This window comes from Salvelinus sp. IW2-2015, linkage group LG10 (genome assembly GCF_002910315.2).
Source record: "Salvelinus sp. IW2-2015 linkage group LG10, ASM291031v2, whole genome shotgun sequence".
NCBI classification, from domain to species: domain Eukaryota; kingdom Metazoa; phylum Chordata; class Actinopteri; order Salmoniformes; family Salmonidae; genus Salvelinus; species Salvelinus sp. IW2-2015.
Window position 1 is genome coordinate 7,219,275 of NC_036850.1, and position 18,267 is coordinate 7,237,541.

General features: G+C 41.8%; 1 protein-coding gene across 3 annotated transcripts in view; it reads right to left on the minus strand.

Moving 5' to 3' along the window:
* Positions 1-17,405, minus strand: part of LOC111969232 (anoctamin-1) — a 54,126-nt gene extending 36,721 nt beyond the window's left edge. The window contains exons 1-2 of one of the 3 annotated variants that reach the window (XM_070445351.1): positions 17,317-17,405; positions 13,201-13,373 (exon numbers count right to left, since the gene is read on the minus strand). In XM_070445351.1, coding sequence (XP_070301452.1) covers positions 13,201-13,308 — 108 coding nt within the window. In that variant the 5' untranslated portion in view covers positions 13,309-13,373; positions 17,317-17,405. Of the gene's footprint in view, positions 1-13,200; positions 13,374-15,530; positions 15,776-16,950; positions 17,039-17,316 lie in introns of those variants that run through there. The other 2 variants (XM_070445352.1, XM_023995240.2) reach the window with 2 other exon arrangements.
* Between the last annotated feature and the right edge of the window lie 862 nt (positions 17,406-18,267).

An 18,267-nucleotide genomic window follows, 5' to 3' on the forward strand; every position in this document is an offset into this window, starting at 1 on the left:
ATCGTCTTCTACATTAACAACTCGATTTAGCCAAAAATAAATACGATGAAGTCCATGCAAAACTAGATAAATCTGACGACTTATCCGCAAACAGGGACGCTCAACTTGATAACATGCATGCAGTTTTGATGAACAACACTCAAAGCAAAAATGTTCTAGTCCAAATGCTGCAGACCAAAGACGATCAGTTAATGAACACAATGACCAAGTTGGATGACAAAACAGTGGAACTCATGGAAGTCTCTGACCAAGTGATTGATGAGAGAACCCAGGTGAGCAAGATGAAAAAAATGATCTCTATTCAAGCGGAAGAAATCTTATCATTGAATCTTTCGCTCCGCACTCAAGACCTCTACCTGCAAACCATAACAGATAAGAATGAGACTGAACAGAGCCAGTGTCTAAAATAAGTACTCTAAGCGCCCAAGTGGACTCTGCTATGCAGCAGAATACCACCCTTAGGTACCATCTGGAGGAATTCCAAATGGTAAAGCGTGACTACCCAAGAAAGCAACCAAGCTCGCAACCGGAGTTCGGTACACAAAGGAGTGAAGACGACAGAAGGTTTCTGACTTTACCTCTCTCAGGTGTCCCTCAGTCTTTTCCTCTTGGCCATTTGGTACAGAGTAATATGGAGCTATCTTGCCAACAAAGCCAAAGCTTGGTTTCTTCTCTTGGCCTTTTGGTCCAAAATCTCCCACAGGATGAAGCCAACCCTCTCTGGCGCGGAACGCCTTGACAACATCTTCAAAAACCTCTGCACTTTTGACCCCGTTCCAGGGAAGCCAAACGACACTGAGACGCTCTTAGCAAATATAGAGGACGCCTCTGATGGCTACGCCAATGCTACGGGTACTGACAGGCTTTACCTGTTGAAGCGAACATCGAATAAACATTTGATGAGGTTCATCTGTCTACAACAGCAACACGTGCTGCAAACACGACAGCTCGCTGGCTAACACTATCAAACAAGCTCAGAATGAACTCCCACAAACATACTATCATAGGCTTCGTTCAGCTTACTTTGGTCTACTCACTGAAACAGGAATGAAAGAGTGATTACCATTCAAACAAGTGTTTCTGTCGAACCAATAACCACCATGGTCAAAATAACTATAAAGAACGTTGCCAGCGAAACGACTACCGCTACAATCAAGTTGATCGCTACGTACCTGCTCCCAACCCACACAAAGGGTCAGGGCACAAGAGTAACAAAGGATAACAACAGGTTCAATAATGATCAAAACGTAGACCAATACTCTCTAGAAGCTCTGCTAAGAGAAGTACAAAAGCGGCAAAAATTTGACAAAGAGGAAAAAGCTAAGACACCATGACTAGGCGTGGATTTGCAGGAGAACAGCTCCGCCGAAATTAACACCATTAGTGAGGACGTAAACGATCAAATTACCCCCACTCTCACTCGAAACCCTATCCAGGGCCTGCTCGATCAAGAAACAAGCCCACGGGCTTTGACTATAGACTCAAATACAAATGTTGCGACGCACGGGAGCGTTGGTGAGCAGCAACATGTGAAGACGCGTTTTCTCGGTGCTCCTGTCCAGAGCGAACAATTTACTATTAATACTTGGCCAACACCTCCCCTACTGTGTTAATTTTGTAACATTTAATTTGGAATCAATCCTAATTTACAAATATGGCAAGGTTTTCTGTAATATTTGGCCTTTTCATTGTAAAATGTCGAAACAACCACGGCCATGAGTCACAAAAGAGCAGGCCTCTACTAAAGCCTCAGGCTCACTGGACTGACTCTGATCCCCCCGACTTAGCCAAGGTAATGGCGGCTATCATTAAGTCTGAACAGACTGTCCTGGCTAAGGTGTCACTATCCACTGACCTCTCCGCACAAATAGCCATTCTCGCCACTGAGTTAAACACAAAGATCGAATCGGTTAAAGACGACTTGGCGAAACATGACACCCGTCTGAATTTCCCGGAAGGTGGCTTAAATACTTTCTCCGACAAAGTGGTGACAATGGAAGAGCAAGTCACCTGGCTTTCATCAGATGTCGTCAAACTAACTTCCAAGGTCAAAGACCTCGAGAACAGACAGCGCGGGGGTCGCATTTTTGTCGTGAGAGAGGGCCGTGAGACCGGAGGCGGATTGCGGCCTACCCTGTCCATAGCTAAATTGCTCCAGGAAATTCTAGACCTCAATTACGCCCCCACCCTTGACCGTGCGCACAGAAGCCTACAGTCTGCACCAAAGAATGGGGAGCTGCCCAGACCCATCGTAGTTAAATTCCACTACCTTCAGGAGAAGGAGGATGTCTTCCGTAAGGCATGGCGAGCGGCTCCCATCACCTACGGCGGCCAGAATATTTGTATTTACCCAAACTACACGGCGGCAGCCATGAAGAAAAGGTCAGCCTTCAACGAGGTGAGGGGGCTCCTGCACCGCTGTCTGTGCACCAAGTTCGGCATTCTTTACCCAACTGTACTGAAGATCACTACTCCCTCCTGCGAGCAGAAGACATTCTTAGACCCAACCAGGGCCAAAGAATACATCGTCAAGCACCTACATCCACCAGAGGACAGGTGACATACAACTAACTAGCTATTGTAGGCCCATAATCTGCCCCTGCGCTAACCATGCTAACGCGACAAAGGACCAACTAGTGAACTCATCTTGATTAGAAACGTGCCTCCACCCTGCTGCCAAAAAAGGACAATTATACTTCCAGTAACTTAACGTTATGAACAATGATGATATGTATAGGGTGAAATGTTCTCACAACGACAATATAGATTGAATAGTATTTTATTTACAGTACATGGAACAATTTGCTTTTACCAACTAGCTGCGGCTGTACAGCCTCAGTTCTAGGTGGTGCAGTACTAATTAGCCTAGTTGCTACCTAAGGCTAGCCACTGAGCTCTCTTTCCATGCCTTAATAGGATACTCTAATAACATACTGTGAGCATGTTTAAAACATACTCCCAAAGGAACATGTGTATTATTCTTTACTATTTGACTGGTTGGTCATGCTTGGTGCTTAGTGGAGGCAGGTTGTATAGCTGAGCGAGCAGTGCAGGACGGGTATTAATCACCAAGCGTTTGCCAATCATTTTTCGGTGTTCTGGGTTGTTAGGATGTTCAACCGAGGGTTACATTTATACAAATGTTGAATTATACTGGGTTTGTTTTCCTATTTACTTATTATTTAAATATTTTCGATATCTATATTTTTTTCTTAAGTCATCCCAATGGGATGGGGTTGGTGGGGGGAACATATACCGCCTTTTTTATATATTGTTTGACTATCCTTCAAATATGCATATTGCATAAGATACATTAGAGAACTGAGGTGGTCCCCTCCTGAATCCCTTCCCTATGTGTAAACTTGATTATGTTTGCCCTGGATAGAGTACTGCTGAGGTTCGGTTTAACATGGTAGTATTTTGCTCTAGTCTAGGAGAGGTAGATGCATCCTTCCAACAGGGGGAAGGCCAGCATAGTAGTCCAAGGTTTTTTTCTGAGTATTTTGTTGTTCTTTTCTTTATATTTTATTACTCTGACCTTTCAGCACACTGGCCATGTGATCGTACCAACATTAATTTCTAATTACTATAGCTATGCATAATTCACATACTCTCGGCTCCACTTGTTTTATCAGCTGCAACTTAAAAGGAATTAACCATATGGCCAAGCGTAGCCGAGTGTTGGCTCATCTTAAGTCTAAGTCCGGACATTGTTTTTCTCCAAGAGACCCACCTCCGGTCCAGCGACCATGATTAACTAAAGACAGGATGGGTAGACCATATATTTCACTCCAACTTTGGTGCTAAGGCCAGAGGGGCAGCCATCCTTATCAGAAAAGGCACCCCGTTTGTCTCCTCCAAAGTTATTTCAGATACTAATGGCAGATATATTATAGTGACAGGGAAATTGTTTAGCACACATGTTATTCTGGCTAACCTCTATGGTCCTAATTGGGATGACGCTAAATTTTTCTCTGACCCATTGCAACACTTCCTGACCTTAACTCTCATCACTTGATACTGGGCAGAGATTTCAATTGTGTATTGCATCCAAGTCTAGACAGATCCAGACCGAAGCCCAACAATGTAATTTCTAAATCAGGTGCAGTAATCAACTAATTTCTAGAATCTTATAATTTGTCTGATCCATGTAGGAGGAGCATTCCCTAAACATTACTCTTTTTTTTTCTCCAGTCCACTGCTCATACTGTAAGATTGACTTTTTCCTGCTGGACAATATCATTCTTCCTTTTGTAACTAATAGTCAATATCACAGCATCATTATCTCAGACTCTAGCTAGATATCCGCTTTCTGGACAGTACTCTGTCACAACGAGCGTGGCAACTTGACCCACTACTACTATCCTGTGGTGCGTTAAAAAAAGACATATCAACTCATATTGATGTATTTTTACAGATCAACTACACCCCTGACGTGTTTTACTCTACTATGTGGAAGTCGTTAAAAGAATATCTAAGGGGCCAAATTATTTCATACTTTGTTGTATGACAACAAAGAGCACACTAGATGTGGACAACAGATGTGCCTCTTCTCCGACTCCTGAACTCTACAAAGAGAGACTGCTACACCAATCAGAATTTGACAATCTCTCCACTAAACAAACGGAGCAGCTTCTGTTTATGTCGAGGCAGACATTTTATGAACATGGAGAGAAAGCTGACAAGTTGTTATCTCATCAGCTTCCACAATCCGCTGGTAGCAGCACCATACCTGAAATCTGTGTTGCAGCTGATTTAACGTCTACCAATACCAAACAAATCAACAATCAATTTAAGCAATTCTACTCTGCTCTTTACTCGTAGTCTTCCTGACACATTTCGTATGCATGCATTTCTAGACAATCTGGACATCCCCTGTCTCAATTCAGATAAACAAACCATCATGGATGCCTCAATAAGTGATAATGAAGCTACTCTGGCAACCCAGTCCATGCAGAGCGGTAAAGCTCCTGGGCCTGATGGTTTCCTATTGAGTTTTATAAAGCATTCTCTTCTAAACTATCCCCTATCCTCAGCTCAATGTACAATGAAATCCTTTATAGTCAGAAACTGCCACAGACACCTACCCAGGCGAGTATTTCGGTTTTGCTTATAAAGGACAAGCCTTCTGTGCTGCAATTTTAAAATTCTCACTAAGGTCCTCTCACGCCGTTTAGAGACAGTGATGCCTAATATAATAATTAACTCTGACAGGTAGGCAATCTTTCTATAATATGCGCTGGCTATTTAATGTTCTTTATTCTGCCCACTCAACTCAACAGCCAGAGGTTGTCATCTCTCTTGATGCTGAAAAGGTTTTCGACCGGGTTGAGTGGGAATATCCATTTACAGTACTAGAGAGACTTGGGTTTGGCCCGTCATTCCTTTCCTGGATTAAGATTTTGTACTCGTTCCCAGTGGCTTCCGTTCGCACCAACAATGTTACCTCCAGCTACTTCCCTCTTCACAGGGGGGCCAGGCAGTGTTGCTGTTTATCCCCTTTCCTAATTGATATGGCTATTGAGCCTCTTGCTATTGCCCTGTGGGTGGAGGAGAGGATTAAGGAAATACTAAGGGGCGACACAACTCTTCATTTATACATTTCTAACCCTGTGGAGTCTATACCCAATCTCTTGGACATGCTACAAGGTTTTGGGTCATTCTCTGGTTATAAGTTAAACCTAATAAAAAGTGTGCTCCTCCCCATTAATCAGTTAGCAGAAGGAACTGGGTATGCCAACTTCCCACTTAAGGTGGAGCATCAGGTCTTTACTTATTTGGGTATAAATGTCATATGCTCATTCAAGGCTCTGTTTAAACATAACTTCAAAACACTCCTGGAGCGCACTAAGCAGGATTTCATAAAGTGGTCTTCCCATTTCATCAGCAGGTCGCATTAATTCTGTTAAGATGACTATACTACCTAGATTTTTGTACTTATTCCAAATGATTCCCATTTTTCTCCCACAGTCGATGTTCAAACAACTGTACAGCTACATTTCCAACTTCATTTGGAATAAGTCAAATACAGGAATGAGAAAGGTATATCTAAAGAGACCTAAGCCCGCAGGCCTTCCACATTTTTTACACTAATACTAGTCATGCAAATATATCTAAATGTGTTTATTGGGTTTCTACATTTTAAAACAATGATGGTTCAACTTGGGCCCTCATGGAGCTACAGCCTTCCAACTTCTCCTGTCTCGCTCCTGTGCTCCCCACTGTCCATGAACTTTGGCACCCATGTTTTGAATCCCATTGTCAAGAACTCCCTTAAAATCTGGTCCCAATTCCGAAATCACTTTAKCCTTAAATAAGCAAGCAACTTCTCTCCATTAACATCTAATCATATCTTCCCAGCGTCACAGACTGACACGGCATTCCAGTTCTGGCATAGGAACGGTCTGGTGTTTTTTGTGACCTATTTGTTGACAACATATTCGTCTCATTCGATACTCTGAGGGATGACCATAATGTTCCCAATACCCACTTTTTTTTAGATATCAGGGTTACAACGGTTTTTGGGGTTTGCCAACTTCTACACGGCTTCATCAGGAACTTCAGCTCCGTCGCCGCCCCTCTCACCTCTCTCCTCAAGGGTGGGCCTCGTAGGTTGGTGTGGAGACCAGCAGCCGACAAGGCCTTTCGTCTCCTCAAGGGACGTTTCGCCTCCACCCCATTGCTTAAACACCCAGATCCCACGTTTTCCTTTGTGGTTGAGGTGGACGCGTCAGAGGTGAGCGTGGGGGCAGTTTTGTCTCAACGACAGGGTAACCCATTCAAATTGTATCCATGTGCATTCTTCTCTAAGAAACTGAGGAATTACGACGTCGGCGATCGTGAGCTCCTGGTGGTGAAGTTGGCATTAGAGGAGTGGAGACACTGGCTGGAGGGTGCCAAGGAACCTTTCGTCATCCTCACCGACCATCGGAACCTGGAGTATATACAGACAGCGAGCAGACTGAATCCGCAACAAGCCAGGTGGGAACTTTTCTTCACCAGGTTCGACTTCATACTGACCTATCGCCCAGGTTCCAAGAACATCAAGGCTGATGCCTTGTYCCGTATCTACGATTCGGGAGAGGGTCCTGTCCAGAGTGCACCTATAATCTCATCCTCCCGAGTCGTAGGTCCAGTGGCCTGGGACGTAGATGTGGACATCCGCCAGGCGTCAGAGAGGGAGCCCGCATCCCTGAACTGTCCTCCTGAGCGCATTTACGTTCCCACAGGGATAAGTGATCGGCTGCTGACCTGGGCACACACAGCTGTCGTCGCTAGACATCCAGGTATTTCTTGCACTATCCACTCCATCGCTGAGAAGTACTGGTGGCCCACCTTGGCGCAGGATGTAACTCGTTATGTCAACTCCTGTTCCGAATGTGCCCAAACCAAGTCCCCCCGGAATGCACCAGCAGGGAAGATCCTGCCGCTCCCGTGCCTCAACGACCCTGGTCTCATTTATCCATTGACTTTATAACCGATCTCCCCTCCTCTGACTGTTTCACCACCATTCTGGTGATAGTGGATAGATTTTCAAAGTCATGTCGTTTAATCCCTCTTCCTGGTCTCCCCACTGCTCCCCAGGTCACTGAGACACTCTTCCAGCAGGTCTTCCAGCTTCATGGCCTTCCGGAGGACATAGTCTCCGACCGTGGCCCCCAATTCACATCACGAGTATGGAGTGTCTTCATGGAGAAGCTCGGGGTCACGTTCAGCCTCACTTCCGAGTACCGGCCTCAGTCCAATGGGCACGGGGAGAGGATGAACCAGGAGCTAGGGAGGTTCCTGAGGAGTCACTGCCAGGACCGGCAGGGTGAGTGGGCACGATTCCTTCCATGGGCAGTGTACGCCCAGAACTCGCTGCGTCACTCCTCCACCGGGTTGACCCCCTTCCAGTGTGTTCTGGGTTTTCAGCCGGCCGTGGACCCCGGGCCAGACCGAAGCTCCTGCGGTTGATGAGTGGTCCATCGTCAAAAGGAACAGGCCACCGCAGTGAGACCCCTGTGTTCCACCCTGGGGATCGCGTCTGGCTCTCTACCAGGAACCTCCCACTCCGCCTGCCCTGCAAGAAACTGAGCCCCTGGTTTGCGGGGCCGTTCAAGGTTCTCCGGAGGGTCAACGAGGTGACGTATAGGTTACACTTGCCCAGTCACTATCATATCTCACAATTGTTTCATGTCTCCCTTCTCAGGCCGGTGGTTCCTGTTCCCCTAGCTGATGCTGTCCCCCACGACACATTTTGGTTGTTATTTTGTGATGTCATTAAAAATGTTATAAAAGAAATACTGTAACTTGAAAAGTATATTATTTAATTAATTAATTAATTTAATTTGAACCTTTATTTAACAAGGAAGGGCTCATTGAGATTTGAAATCTCTTTTTCAAGAGCGCTCTGGCCAAGATAGGCAGCACCAAGTCATTACACAATTACAGACAGACAACATGAAAAAGTAATCTAGTAAAAGTAATCTAGTAAAAACCATATAATTCACAAGAGTATAACAAAATCATAAAACAGCAAATTAAAAACATTGACAGGTCAGGGAATCAGCCTCAAAATCCTTCATCAGTGATTTAAAAACACCAATCGAGTTCTTCCAGTTTAAGAGTATTTTGTAAGGCGTCCCAAGCCGATGGTGCAGAGTACATAAAAGCCCTTTTACCAAATTCAGTTCGGACATTTGGAACAGTTAGCAGGATAAAGTCCTGCGAACGAAGAGAGTACCCACTACATTTCTGAACAATAAAAATGCCCAAATAAAATGGTAGTAAACCCAAAATGGCTTTGTAAATAAAAGTATACCAGTGACTGAGCCTACAAGTGACTAGAGAAGGCCAGCCAACCCTGGTATATAAAGCGCAGTGGCGCGTAAGGGTTTTGCAGTTTAAAATACATTTCAATGCACCGTGGTAAAGGGTGTCAATTGATCTCAAACACTGAGCAGAAGCATTAATTTACAAAAATATCCCCAAAGTCTAGTGAAGGCATAAATGTGGCTGATACTAGCCGCCTCCTAGCTTCAAAAGAAAAACAGGCCTTATTCCTAAAGTAAAATCTCAACTTCAGCTTCAATTCTTTTGTAAGTTGTTGAATATACAATATAAAAGAGAGGCCGTCATCAATTAAAATTCCAAGATATTTACATGAGGTTACAATCTCAATCTCATTGCCCTGACAGGTACTGATAGGTGAAAGGTTCAGATATCTATTTCTTGCTTTAGAAAACACTAAATAGATCTCTGAACTTTTCACCTATTACTACCTGTCAGGGCAATGAGATTGAGACTGTAACCGCATATAAATATCTTGGAATTTTAATTGATGACGGTCTCTATACACTACATGTATGAAGTTTCCATTATGTATGAAATATGAAAAACAATTAAAGTATTTTTGTTAAGAGAGGGATGTGATCTTAGAAACTATATGAGGAAATTGTTTCTATTACTTTGTACAAGTGAGTAGTCACCGCCCCCTTGAGTGAGRTCAGAGAGTGTCAGCCTGACGAACCGCCCCTTTTGAAGAACTGTATAAAACGAGGGGTTRAGAATTAACATATCAGACCAGAGAGGCGTGTAGMTGCAGCTCATTGAACTCTGAAATCTCAATACGAGGTAGAGACGATAATGTCACCTCCTGGACAATCACTGGTACGGCTGATTAGCTGTCCTAAGTAAAGTATCTAGAAAAAGTGAACTTAAGTGGGACCATTCTAATACTCTTCTCAAATCACTGTAGTACGCTACTCTCATCACCCAATGGGAACCATCGACATGGCTGGCTAGACTATCTTCAAAGAGGCAGTTTCAGGAGCGACTGGAAGGGAAATCAACTCTGTAGTTCTGTTCAGGACTACACGATGAACCAAAAACATTTACACGTAAATACATTCATGATTTTTTACTCCAAACGGGTGGTGGTTTGTGTGCAAAGTATATGATTACTGTAAGAGTAGTTTCTAAATGTACCAAAGTATTATGTCTCTGTCCCTCTCTCTCTCTCTCTCGCCCTCCCGATCTCTGTAATAACAAGCCGCAATATTGTGTCAGTCCGCTAGGGACCTGTTTCTAATGTATTAAGTGTGTATGTTTATCCTGTGTTATCATTTAGTTAGCTAATARATAAATAATTAAACCAATTTGTGTAGTACTGAATCATACTGTAAGTAAGGCTGGGGGTTTTGCAGATGCAGGAGGTCAGAACTGTTCAGAATGATGATATGATACCAGGTTATGATTAATATGTTGACTGTTTTATGGATGTGATAGGTAAAGACCTTTAGAGTTTAATTTGGGAGATAGTAACTCTTTAAACAACCTCTCTCGTGGTGCCCCAAATCCTAATGAGTTAATTGTTAAATTATTAATTTCATTGGGTAACAAWTAAACATAGTTAGTTGATTAGATAAATAACAGTCATCAGATTAATGAAAGTATAGTCACGACAGGTGGCTACTTCGAAGAATCTCAAACGTAAAATATATTTCAATTTATATAACACTTTTTTCATWACTACATGATTCCATATGTATTATTTCATAGTTTTGATGTGTTCACTATTATTCTACAATGTAGAAAATAGTCAAAATAAAGAAAAACTCTTGAATGAGTAGGTGTGTTCAAACTTTTGACTGGTACTGTACAACAGAAACAAAAAAGAAAATCAAAAACAAAACTATATCTAAAAATGCAAACAAACAAAACAAACAGGGCAGATCCGAGTTCCCCTAGGCCACCCCTGTCAAAACGTGCCCTCGACCCCTCCCACCTTGAKCCCCTGGCCCGGCGAGGCCCCCGTCCCTGGCCCAAGGGATAATARATGATAAATGTTGAAGGTAACATTGTCCCCATTTACAAAATCAAAAAGATGTATCTTTTACAGACGAGGATTGTGTAAATGTATTGTATTTCATCTTTCAAGAATGGACTGCACTTGTCCACATTGAACTCATGACCTTGTCAAATAAAATGTACGGCATCTGATAACAGCTGATATCTGAAAAGCTAAATGCCATATAGCATGTTATAAACAAACACCACATCTTTCACTCTGAAATAATCCTACTCTGCGGGGAAGGGTTCATGAATACAATGCTATACAGTCATGTTTACACATTTATATATTAAGTTCAAATATTTTCCCCTTGTGCTATATAGATGGGTTACTGCAAAATAACTGTCAGGTATAGTGACACACATTGATATATAATAGGGATATAGGTATTTTTAACTTAAAATAACTCATTCAAAATGGATTGTATGCATTAACAGAAACTAAACGCGTGTAGATATTGTTTTATGGACTCTAGTTTGAATGGCCTCACCTGTATGTTCTCTCTACTGGTACGGCACACCCAAACACAATATTTGCTCTGCAATTATTTGCTTGAAATTCATCGCTTTTGTTGAGAACAAACCGTAGCTTTCTTATGGAAAACAAACCTATTTGATAATCGAGAGACAAAAGAGCTCTAGTTGTTGGAAAACATCTCAATACAAGCATCCCACTGGACGACAAGCCTCAGCCCCCTCAGAACAGGAAGTCACAGCAAAGGTCACTCCTCACAGGGGAAAATAAGGATGTGGTTACGACATGTTACAGATACAGGAACGGAGAGAACCAGAACCCTTCCTTCAACCACCCACCTCCTAACTCCTGTGCTGTGAGTAAAACCAGCATGCATATCAATAGTGTTATTACTCAGCCACAGGCCCTCTAATCTAGGGAGGCATGCATATCTTCTTCCACATTTGCATATAAACCTTTACAGCTGTATAGCTACTAGATCTAAGCCATCTAACTATCATGCCGATTCACTAACAGCAGAGTCCTGTGGGAGAGGTTTGAACATAACATCCGTAGGGTCACTATAGGATAGCTGAATAACAATACTGCATCATTTTTTATATCCTAATGAATACATAAACTAATTCTGGAAATAGGTCCTCACAACATCAAAACATCCATCAGTGTCTGTTTTAGCAGTCACTTGATACAYAACAATACATCCGTATTCCGCACKGATTTAATTGACTCGGYGTTCCAAACAATGTACTTGACCTTTCTTGCCTGCTTTAGGTGCGTATATGAGCTTGCTTAATAATTCCAGTGTGTCTGTGATTAGATAGATCAAGACCGCAATTACTGTCCAAATGACCCTCTGACCCAATGGAAGGTCCACAAGTTTGACCTAATACAGTTTCCACAGTGATGGGGCAGTATTCCTCATCAAGAGAGGAACACCAACTCTGAMTTTTTAACCTTCTACACTACTAACACAGGGCAGTACATGAGGGCGACTTCCTATGATAATTCATTATTTGCACCATTTCTTTCTTCAAAATGGGGCGGCAGGTAGCCTAGTGGTTAGTGTTGGACTTGTAACCGAACGGTTGCAAGATTGAAATCCCGAGCTGACAAGGTACAAATCTGTCGTTCTGCTCCTGAACAAGGCAGTTAACCCACTGTTCCTAGGCCGTCATTGAAAACAAGAATTTGTTCTTAACTGACTTGCCTAGTTAAACAAAGATAAATTAAATAAAAGCCAGTTGAACAGTGCTGAAGAKATTATTTTGAATGGTTTTAGGTTATTAACATACAGTAATTATACACAGTTCCTCTTAGTGTTGGTAAATATGATGACTGAAGATCCAAACAAAGATTCCACCCATGATTAGATATGCCCATCAGCTGTTTACACACTTTGAACTACTTTATTAAATGCTTTGATCTTGAGAAAAAAAAAGTTCAATGATTTTGTGTTATACCCCACAAGACATGCTATCAGAGGTCTCTTCACAATTCCCAAGTCAAGAACAGACTATGAGAGGTGCACATCATGTAGCTGATGCAAGCAGTAGAATCAGATTAAAAAAACACATAAAAATACACCTTATTGAACAGTGGAGACTGTGTAGAGATACACACACAGGTACACACATACGCATACGCACACACACACGCATTCTATCCACAAAACAAAAGATAAAACAATACATCATATAACATTATTACACCACTACATATCTACAATACAAAATGTATAATACTACCATACAACAATATTACAATGCACGTGTGTGATGTAAGTGCCTTCACGTGTTTGGACCCCAGGAAGAGTAGCTGCTGCCTTGGCAAAAGCTAATGGGTATCCCTAATAAATACAAAKACAAATTCTCAATGTAGAGAAGACCACTTACGATGGAATCATACTTGTTATATTTGCTATCGCCACCATCCTTAGTGTTCCCAAAGTCAGCTGCCTTCTCCTCGCAGGATACAGGGATATAATAGTCATTCCTCCTCATGGTGCCTTGCTCTTCCAACTCAGGGAGAAGACTACCAGAGAGGTCGTGTACTAGGAAAGTTTGACCTGTGTGGGAGGAAAGAGATATGATTAGTATGGAACAATATAATGTAAGTATTTGATACTCTGATATGTGCTTCCAGGTCAGATGGTGCTAAGAGTGTACAGTCCAGCTCAATGGCATGAGAAGCATGATAAGCATTCCACCATTGTACAGTATATTGTCTGATGAGRTTCTTGACAGCCACATAAAATAACCAACATGCTTTGGGTATTCATTTCTAGGGTAAACTAACAATGTGGACTGGCCACCCCTCATAGCCTGGTTCCTCTCTAGGTTTCTTCCTAGGTTTTGGCCTTTCTAGGGAGTTTTTCCTAGCCACCGTGCTTCTACACCTGCATTGCTTGCTGTTTGGGGTTTTAGGCTGGGTTTCTGTACAGCACTTTGAGATATCAGCTGATGTAAGAAGGGCTATATAATAAAATTTGATTTGATTTGGATGAGGAAGTACCCATATAGTTGACTATAATCACTGAGAATCTGACCATAGTTTAATTGCACTCAACATCTACGTGCATGTTGTGTGAATGTTGAGCAAAAAGGTTTTTTCAAAGAGCTAATGTAAAGGCACTGGTTGTGTAAGCACGTCCATGAATCTCTCATGGCCTAAAGGCTCATGTTGCCCCGGTTTACAGATTGGTCTTTTGTTCATTTGTCACCCCACATGCCTGTATGACGATATTTCTATAAATATTTGAATATCTGAGCGTACCTAGACAACGTACAGATCTGGTCTTTGATCACGAAACATTAAGAATCMTTTTACATTGAGAAAACCTTTTAGAGGGAATACAATGGAACCCCACCAAGTATCTGCCTTTTCTTGGACAACGACTTACAAGGATTCCCCTACCCGTGGCAATGCTAGGGACAGCTTCTGACAGTCAAAGACTCATATATGCTGTAAGTCAAGTCCTTGTAATAACCTTCACAGATAAGGGCCCTTGGGTGCTCTTTTTGAGAGAAAAAGGGAGTGTGTGCTGAAATTAGCAGGAGCCTGATATGGACCATAATAGGTTGAAGGATTACATTATATAATTACACTGACAGCTCCATTCAATCAAAACTAGTGACCTGATGTTGTCTTGCACTGCAAAATTGTATGTTGGACKTTACAATTCAGTAATATTCAKTAATGATACAAAACATATTTTGTATCTCTCCATAAAGATGCTATATTGATCAAAATTGCCAAATAGTAAAGTAATTTTTTTCGATTTAGAAGCTTGATTTGTTATATCAACATGAAACAAAACTATGTGAACTTATTGAGAGCTGAAGGAATATGATGTGATGGAGTAGCTAAAGTAACATTAAATCACACCAATTAGATTTCCCATCTATGAACCAGTCTTCATACTTCTCAGAAAGAACATCTTTCTTTGCTAATTCCATTCCTCATCCCATTTAACATTTAGAATAATTCAATAGTAGTCGTAGATAGATACTGTATATAACAAAAGCTATCAAAAACATATTTATTAACATATTTGTTTTTATGAATTCAAGTTAGAATGGTTTGGATGACAGTATAAGGCATGCTTAAATGGAGTCGTGCTTCCATAAATATATCCGTCTGYGCGTCTTTCTCTATCAGCTACTGTAGCCGAGGGTGTGAACACAGTGAACACTTGTCTCGGAATACTGCTCAGCACTGACAGCCAGGTAAACAAACCTCTCAAAGCTACATTACAGTAGGCTATAACCTTACAGTGAATGGTCATTATGACAAATGTGTAATAAACCGTTTCCAACCCCCAAAAATGTCTAAAATATAAACATGCAAAAAGGATGTGTTAAAAATACACTGAGTGGGCTTTCATATAATTAAAGATTAGGCTACAGCCTGCCTTCTTACATTTTACATCTACTTTAGTCATTTAGCAGACACTTATCAAGWGCGAYTTACAGGATCAATTAGGGTTAAATGTCTTGCTCAAAGGCACATGGACAGATCTTTCACCCAGTCGGCTTGGGGATTCTAACCAGCGACCTTACTGGCCAACGCTCTTAACCGCTAACCTGCCGCATATCCATCCATCGAATGTAGCTCTATACCTTATGCAACCATATCCTACCTGTGGTGCGCTTCTTCTTTATTGGAGCTTGTACATTTAGAAAATAATTTCAAATKAACCATTAATCAAASAGYATTAACTTACCAGAGACTTTATCAAGACTGTTTATGGTTTGCATCGGATCATCATCATCCTCACCATGTCTCTCCATTTGAACAGACTATTTACACCCGTGATCTCAACAGATTTCCTCTCTCTTTCCTCCACGCTCTGAAAACCATATAGTCGATGCCTTCACTGCGCCCGTGGGCTCAATGCTGTGGTGTGGCATGGAAACGATGTGTTTCCCACAGTACGTCCCCCTGCCTCCCCACGAAGGCTAGCCTACTWCAGAGGCTCTCTCTCTCTCTCTCTCTCTCTYTAAACAAGAGATAGAATCCATACGCGTTACGAACTACATCATGTCCATTATGTGCCCTCCCACAACACGTCGTGCAAAATAGCTGTAATATATTTCAGTGCAGTGCATCAATAGGATGGTCAATATGGTTGCGAGAGCACCAGCAAGAGACAGCTGGTGCCGCCCACGCCACGATATGATGTCTCCTCCAACATGGGTAGGTGTGAGGCTATCCGTCAAACACAGGGGATGTTTCATGCTTGAAATACATGAATTACGACACACTAATTTGACTGAGCAAAGCGGCAACATCTTACGGTTATATGGTTATATGATTTCTAATAATGTAATGATTTGACCTGCACCTTATTGGCCTGTACTGTCATGCACTCAGATTTTCATACTCGTATCAAAAACTCGATTACTGATTTTGTGAACCCCCAAAATCAGCAAATGGACTTAATCAATGGTTACATTTTTCAATGAAAGAMCCCATTATAGAGGAATTCAAATGAGGGCATTTCATTTACCTCGAGCCTGGCGACCACGTCGATACCTGGAGACAACAGTCCGTGCGCAACGCAATGCTTGTGTGTCCAATGAATTTAGGCTACTCTCTCTTCAAATAGGAACCCAGAGTGACAGTCACAGATGAAGTGTTGACGAAAAATGACAGAAGTAGCCTAGACCGTGTACAGCATGTCAAATGTAGATGCCCAATCGCCCACTATATCTAACTTTTATGCGGGACATTCTCGATACCCGCGGAATTTGAATTTTACGCAGCCTGAGTGGAAACGACTTCGTTCTGTATGATGCTTAAGTTTGCCAGGCGCATCATCATAGTACAAATGTAAATCTCCATAACAAAATATTTTAAACGTTTTTTTTATATGTAGCAATAGTTCGTCGTGATCAAAAACACACTTGATCGCCTATATCCGTGTACGATGTTAGGCCTATATTTACATGTGGATAATCCGTTTTTGAAACATTCTGGAAAGTATACTCTTTACGATTAGGCTACCAGGATGCCACAGGGAAAAACTGGTATTTTATAGGGAAACCCCCACCCCGAAATCAAGGCGCATCTGGGCTTTGAACCAACTTGGTCAAACCAAACAATATTTACTGAAATTACTGAAAGACAGCAATTAGGCCTACCTTAGTTAAGCACAATAAAGCAATGATGTCCAGAAACACAAGTCAACAAAACTTCACTTCCCCACATGATTCCAGGATCACCTTTGTCAGCGACTCACCTGTGTCAAAGATGATCTGTTAAAATGACAAGATACTCGAATGACCGCTCTAATAATGGAAATACATGTCCTCAATGATTACGGGCAAGCGCGRTCAGGTGGGACCATTCTAGCCAATGAGAGGGCAGATAGTTGTGCCTGTTGTTCACACGCGTAGGCTAAGTCSTTTTTCTCAAAGTTGCCAGAATGCCACTTGCATTCACTTATGTCAATACATCTGTAAAAGCCTAAACATTACGAAACTTATATTTGATGAAATATGCCTTACCTAATTCGACACTCTCTTATAGACCTCCAGGCTCATCTCACGCGGACAGATTTTGAGTGGAGTAAATACTCTCCCTTCGCCTCTTCCTCTCTGCCTGTGTCTACCTGTTCGCAACGTCCCTGCTACTCCCTCCTTGAGAATCAGGAAATGTCAAATTGTCGTCGTCACCTTAGTGACACAACAAACAATAACCTACAGAGTTTGGCATTGAATTAAGCTTACAAATAGTCTTGCAAGTCTGTGAATCAGAATAATTATATATCAATATCAGGTAGGCCTAGGATGACAGTAGGAAACGCAATTCAACACATTAAGAATGTTTTCAAATGTAATCTCTGCACACACATTCCAGCCTGGGCGTGTAGGGACTCTTATGAAGCAGGGAATAAGAACCAAAAGGATGGCATTCCCAGCTGTTCTCAGATCAGAGCCAGAGTACCTGAGACTTCTAACTAAAGTGAATGTACATGCATAGAAAGTATAATATTGCGCATAATTCACATCTGGATTCAACCACCTGTTCTTTAAAAAGTAGCCTGTGTCTGCATACAGTCTWGTTTAAAATGTTGAAGATACTGATGGGAAATAGAATGGAAATACCTGTTGACGGGATGGATGTAATTCGTTTTTTWAAAAATCTGAATATATTTCCCTACCAAATGCTTCTGCAACAACAGTGACTTTACATATGTAAAATGTTTCCTGCAGTGATCTGGTGAAATGCTGGTGCATAAACTACAGGTCTATCTCAATTGATAAACACTAGCATTAAACACAGTAATTACTATATACAAGTGGAATATAGAATAAAAGGGATATCATTCTGGGTGGTAACAAAAATTATTTCCCCTTCAAATTTATCCAAGCATTGGTATCCTTGTATTGTTCATTTGATGAGTTGTCTGTAGTCTTTTCATGATATCAGTCCTTTGATAGAGGCTGTGGTCTTCT